This window comes from Scophthalmus maximus, chromosome 10 (genome assembly GCF_022379125.1).
Source record: "Scophthalmus maximus strain ysfricsl-2021 chromosome 10, ASM2237912v1, whole genome shotgun sequence".
Lineage (NCBI taxonomy): Eukaryota > Metazoa > Chordata > Actinopteri > Pleuronectiformes > Scophthalmidae > Scophthalmus > Scophthalmus maximus.
Window position 1 is genome coordinate 3,243,472 of NC_061524.1, and position 6,529 is coordinate 3,250,000.

The window sequence follows — 6,529 nt, forward strand, 5'->3', positions numbered from 1 at the left end:
TCAGCAAAAAAAAATACCAAAGCCAAACTATATTGTTCCACTGATGTCGCTCTCTTTCGAACATGTACAGGGAAAAATTGATGAGAATCAACAAAGTCCACAATCACAATAATCATTCTCATACATTCATTGATAGGTTTTGTATTAAACTCAATTTGATGCGTAGTCACTTGTGATCCATGGAGATAAAAATTTTTTTTTAAAAAAACACGTGTTGTGATATTCATCACAACAACATTTGTACATTTTTCTTTTCCAGGTACGTCAAGTTGACTCTCCAGCCGAACGCAGAGGGGAGAATCCCCGTCAAGAAGTGAGTTATTGATGTCAATCGGCGGCTCTGACTGAAAGTTAACTTTGAGTCACGTGCTACAGTAGATGGCTGAGGATGTGAGAAAATAGCCCAACGAAATCTGCAGAGACGCGCACAAACTTAAACTTTACTCTTTCCTGTCCCGCGCTTCCTGAAATAAACCCAATTCCATGTGCACTTGGGAAAGCAAAAACAGGGGCAGGATTCACGAAGGTGCTTAATTCAGCACTGACCTGGTAATCAACCACCCGCCCGAGCGCGAGATGGATAATACGGTTTTGATGGAGAGCTGTGTTTTAGAGGCAAACCAGGAGCAGGATGAATCAAGGTCAGTCGATGTGTCTTGGAAGGAAGGAAGGCCGCGTCTTAAGGATGCAGCGAGGGTCCGTCAGTCTGCAAAGTCAGAGGAAAGGGTTCATTAAGATAAGGGAAGTTTTGTGGAGTCAGAGGAGGACATCTGGGGGAGCTACAGAAGGGAATTTGGTGGGTGGATAATTGTGGGGAGTGTGTGTGTGTGGGGGGATATTTAAAGAAGTAAAAATGTAGGGTTTTGGTTCGTCGAACACCCTGAGCTGATGATGGTGCGATGTCGTTGTCTCTTTCAGCATCGTTCGACTGTTCTCGTCGGACAGAAAGAGAGTGGAGAATGCCTTGGAGAGCTGCAAACTGCCCTGCGGACGGGTAAACGCTTGGATTATGAGTTTGTTGTCGTCGTTAGTGGCGGGTGAACGGTAGATGCACGTAAGAGTCTGTCACGGATTCATGCCGTGAAAGCTGGTGCCTTCACAAAAAACTGTCTTTTTCAACTTCATACTTATACATATTCTCTTTGCCATTCAGGCCTTTTATCCAATGTGTGTGTGTGTGTGTGGGGGGGGGGGGGGGGGGGGGGGGTGTCCAGAATGAGTCACAGTGCACGGAGGGGTGAAATGAGCTCAAATATCTGGGTCATCAATGTTTTTCTTTTCTTTCTTTTTTTCCAAGCAACCAGTGAAGAGCGCGCGAATACAAAGAATCTCACATTGAATATTCCCTGTGAGCAAAGAAAGATTCTTCTACATTGAGCAGGCGGAGGATAAAACAGGAGATTCCGAACGCTGGGGACAGATAACAACGTGCTCTTGACACTGGCCGTTTCAGAAAATGTTCTGATGTGCTCCTGCATGTGTTCGACAGGGTGAAGGTGTCAAAGTGGACGACTTCACGCTCGACGTGTACAGGAGCTTTCTGGACGTTCTGTGTCCTCGCCCTGAACTCGGCAGCATCTTCAAACTGCAGTGAGTCCCTTCAGAAACCACTTCACCTGATCTGCAGCTTCAGAAGCTGCTTTCGCTTTTCTGTCTTAAGCGTGTTGTTATTTGCCTCGGGCCGTTTTTTCTTTGATATGTGAAGAATGAGGAGGAAATGACTCATCGCCGTGTCCCACTTGTGCCACAGCGGAGGATTAAAAGGGAGGAGCTTAGGTGTTAATCAAAGTCAGGGTGTTGATTAATTAATTAATCAGAAAGAAAAAAAAACGCATTAATCAGTCTGTAAAATGTCCCAAAAAATCAGTTGTCAACTAAACGACAGATTGTTCCAGCTTTAATTGTGAAAGCCTCGATTTTCACATTATGGTAAATAAATTAATTGATTTATTCGTTGTGGGGCGGGGGTTTTTTTAAACAGCATTTAACCATTGTAAAGTGAGAGAACTTTTGAACAAGCAGTTCTTGTGTTGGGCCCGTTGTGGATCCGTGGACATCCTGTAACATCCTGACCCCTGACCCCTGACCCCTGCTCTGTAGAGGAGGGGATGATGGGACTCTGACGGTGGATCAGATGACGGAGTTCATCAACAACAAGCAGAGAGACCCGAGGCTGAACGAGATCCTCTACCCGCCTCTCCGCCCGGCACAGACGCACGCCGTGATGGAGAGGTACCAACAAGACCAGGCACAGCTGAAGCAAGGTGCACACACACCAGACACACACACACACACACACACACACACACACACACACACCAGACACACACACACACACACACACACACACACACACATTATTTCATGAGCTGCATTTGTTAGCAGCATGTATCAATGTCTGTGTACATTGGTTGATACCAAACTACTCTTCTAACCCACCCACACAACCACAAGAGTGTGAACTGCTAAAATAAGCACTCAGGGTCGTCACTTCTCTGTTGGATCTTGTAAGAAGTAAGAAATCTTGAACCTACTCTTTTACGAATCTTTTGGGGGGGGGGGGGGGGGGGGGGGGGGGGGGGGGGGTTGGGTTGCAGGAATGGACAGTCTGAGGAAACGGGTGTGTTTACTGAACATTAGAGCATGTAAACCTTCTCATGTAGTAACCCAAATGAAAATTATGAACCTGAATATGACCATAATATGTCCCGTTTAATGTTTCATAAACTATTTCACCTGGCAGATTTAAACTGTATGAGAGTCTAATTTGCCCACTCTCTCTCCACCTCGGTTATTTTAAAATGGAAATTGTTTCTTGCCTTTATCTCTGTATAATGTTTGTGTGTCTGTGTGTGCGTGTGTGTGTCTGTATTACGTGTGTTACGTAGACGTGATTTCTCTGCAGGCGTTCTCCAGTTACCTGTCCAGCGATGAGAATGGAGTCATTCCACCAGAGAAACTGGATCAGTCCGAAGACATGAACTTCCCCCTGTCTCACTACCTGATCAACTCATCGCACAACACGTACCTGACAGGTTCGCACACCTACTGCACACGCACACGACCCCTTCTACCGCCGGCAGCGGATCCATTACTTGGCATTCAAAAAATGGATTACATCCAAGTGCTGTTTGGTTATTGGTGGCAGTTTGTTAGGAAAGACTTTTAAACACGACTTCCCTACATGAGATAACCTCAAGGCTTTCAAAGCCATGCGTGGCTGTTTGTGAGTGTAAAAACAATTTACAGCAGTCTGTGCGGATTCTGCTAATCAGCTATTTATCATTCGTTTAGGTCATTTACAATCGGGAGCATATATTGGACTTTCTGATTTGTTGTCACTGCCGTGTGACCAAAATCTCTGAACGAGACGGCAGTTGAAATATTGTGAAGCAGGTCGGATGTGCGGAAACATACGGCTGCAACATGCATTTGCACTATTGAGGTTTTCTTGTTCCCTTCCACTGGAAGTATGAAAATTTTTAGAGAAAAAACATGATTTTGTCCGCGAAAGCAAAGATTGAATCATCCATTGCCCCAACAGCTGTTGAACCCGAGCCTGGGGAAATGGGACACGACAGGACAGGCCACTTAAAATCTAAAGAAGAAGAAGAAGAAGTGAAGACGAATCCACAGATTTAAAAAATGAGATGACCTAGAAAGTGAGGTTAGGGGTCGTGTGAAATACAACACTCGCTAACCTTTCATGAAGCAAACAGCGTTTACGATCATCGTCGGCGTCGTCCAAGTTAGTTGTCGTTGCTTTGCATTTTAACCCGTCGTAAGTATGTTGTCCCCCTGTCGTCATCTCTGCGTCCCTGCGCTGCAGCGGGCCAGCTGGCGGGGAGCTCCTCGGTGGAGATGTACCGGCAGGTTCTCCTGGCCGGATGCCGCTGTGTGGAACTGGACGTGTGGAAAGGACGAACCGCCGAGGAGGAACCCGTCATCACACACGGGTTTACCATGACGTCAGAGATCCCTTTTAAGGTGAGCACCCCCCCCCCCCATATTTTGCTATTTATAGAGCAGCAAATAAAACGGATGGGTCCTTAAATCATCAGATTTAAAAGACAACTAATGGGAAATTCGAATTCAGACCAAATCAGGAAAGGCTCTCTGATCAAACTATGTCTTAAGAAGTTGACCTGATTTCCTCGGGCAGATCTTTCCAGAGCCTCGGGGTCCTGACTGCAAACGCTCTGTCCCCCTTTAGTTTTCCACTGGGGTTCCTTGAACAGATTAAAAATATGCTCTGCTCGAGACCAGATTGTGCATACTGGGCTACTAAAAGGTCATGAAGAGCCACAATCCGCTTGGTCTTAAATTTCGTATACGTATTGGCAGCCAGTGTGAAAGAGGCTAAAATAGGAGTGATGTGGTTCTAGTTGAAAAGCCTGACAGTTGAGTTACGTACACTTTAGAGACCATCAAGTCTCAGTAGTCTCTTAAACTTTTTGTAAATGTTTAATTATTCTTTTTGTGCAGTTTGGCAATATGTCTTTTTAAATGTTTCACCTGTTGCATCAGATGAAAACTTTCCTCACCAACTTCTGTTTTTGTGTTTCTGTTTGATTTCTTGACTTCTCTTTTCTGGGGCACATCTTATCTTTTCTGCAAAGAGAATGTTCTTAATCAATCATGGTTTGCTTTGCCTTTAAACTTCCCTCATCGAATTCTCAGTTGTCATTTTGTCTCCGGTTGTCCAGGAAGTGATTGAAGCCATCGCAGAGTGCGCCTTCAAGACGTCACCGTTCCCCGTGATACTCTCCTTTGAAAACCACGTGGACTCGTGAGCATCTCTGTCATTATTCACGTGGTAACTGATCCATATGAGCGTTTGCAATGAGAGATGTCTTAACGAACCGTTTCATTATCTGTCAGTTTGAAGCAGCAGGCCAAAATGGCTGAATATTGTCGATCCATTTTCGGGGACGCGCTGTTGATTGATCCTCTGGACAAATACCCTGTAAGAACACACACACACACACACACACACACACACACACGCCACATGACAAATATATATGTTTATATATATATTTTATTTTATTTTGTAGCTGGAGTCCGGTGTCCCCCTTCCCAGTCCTCAGGAGCTCATGGGCAAAATTCTCATCAAAAACAAGAAATCGCACAAACCCTCCAACAACAACGACACCAAGAGACTGACGGACCAACCCGCCAATCAGAGCAGCGAGCCAGTGTCTCCTAGCAACAACACAGGAGGTAAGACACAAAGACTAAAAAGGACTTTTCTTTTTTCGTCTTTTCTTCCTTTCAGCCTAGAAATCCATGTGAAATGTGTTCAGCTGTGACACACACACACACACACACACACTCGCTCCTTGTACCAAAACAGACAATAAATAATTCTGTCGCTCGTCAGATGATGAGAGCTCCATATGGCTGGGAAATATTAATGCCAAAAAGACATATTCAGGCTCTAATTAGAGGCACTGGTAATCTTACTAGTGTACCGTATATCCTTACAAACAATCAACAACAAAAGATAACCACCATGCGGCCCCTGATGATTGGTTAAAAGAGATAACAGGAAGCTGAGATTCATTTTTTTTACATCTTTACTAAACAAATTCAAGGCAAGAGAGATGAAAGATGTGATTTTTCTATCTTATTCAAAAGACTTTGGAAGGACGTCATAAATCAGTTTGTCTTAATTAGCTTATATGAACATTTTTCAGAATGAAATCAAAACACAAAAATCAAACCAGTTGAATCCTTATTATTTTCCGGGTTCCACACATTATTCGAACATAATTTCAGTCACGACTCTGGCCGGAGCGACGGATCTGCTCGGTTTGGATTTTTGTGCTCCGCAGTCGTCTGCTACCTCGTCGGGGGACGTCTCGGTAATGAGTGTAGGACGTCCCGGAAGAGGTCGGCAGCTAAGAGCGGCAATCAAACAGAAAGTGCAGGGGAGGAAATGAGGGATCAGATCCTGAAAACAGGTCCGGGACTCGTGCCACAAAGAGCAGCCGCTCTGAAGTGCACACTCGTAACTCTGACCGTGACCCTGTGTTGCTCGAGTGGGCTGAATAATCATCTGCAGAGAAGTTGGAGCAGCGGCTTGTTTTTAATGAAATCAGAGGCATCGGTTTGGCACATCATTCTCATCATGTCGGAGTTTTGTACAACCGCTGCACATGATTTTAGTTTTGACACTTGTTATTCAGATATTGTGCATTCGTGTTTTTTACGAGCAGCTTAACCAAAAATCTAAATTTAAGAATATCCAGGTATTCATTGCATCACTTTGTCGAGTCTGGATGATAATATTGTCAATCATATTCGATCTGCTGTTTACAGCTTCTTTTTCTGGTTTTTGATATTTGGGGGAGGAGGAGGGGATTAAGAGACGAGGAGGATGAAGACTTGTGTGACTTATCGTTTTTAACAGAGTTGGAGGCTGAGAGTGAGGAAGATGATGACGACGAAGATGACGATGGTAAAAAGGTCAGTGGTGACACTGTACGGAGCCGAGGGGTCGTGGCCGCGCTCTCGCCGCTGTCGC

At 44.8% G+C, this 6,529-nt stretch overlaps 1 protein-coding gene across 2 annotated transcripts in view; it reads left to right on the top strand.

Moving 5' to 3' along the window:
- The window catches only part of LOC118283477 (1-phosphatidylinositol 4,5-bisphosphate phosphodiesterase beta-1), a 34,913-nt gene that overhangs the window by 18,347 nt on the left and 10,037 nt on the right, over positions 1 to 6,529 (top strand). For both annotated transcript variants that reach the window (XM_047335051.1, XM_035605495.2), the window contains exons 6-15: positions 260 to 313; positions 919 to 994; positions 1,490 to 1,590; positions 2,101 to 2,264; positions 2,889 to 3,035; positions 3,830 to 3,987; positions 4,707 to 4,789; positions 4,882 to 4,966; positions 5,058 to 5,223; positions 6,416 to 6,471. In XM_047335051.1, the coding sequence (XP_047191007.1) occupies positions 260 to 313; positions 919 to 994; positions 1,490 to 1,590; positions 2,101 to 2,264; positions 2,889 to 3,035; positions 3,830 to 3,987; positions 4,707 to 4,789; positions 4,882 to 4,966; positions 5,058 to 5,223; positions 6,416 to 6,471 (1,090 nt within the window). The remainder of the gene's footprint in view (positions 1 to 259; positions 314 to 918; positions 995 to 1,489; positions 1,591 to 2,100; positions 2,265 to 2,888; positions 3,036 to 3,829; positions 3,988 to 4,706; positions 4,790 to 4,881; positions 4,967 to 5,057; positions 5,224 to 6,415; positions 6,472 to 6,529) is intronic.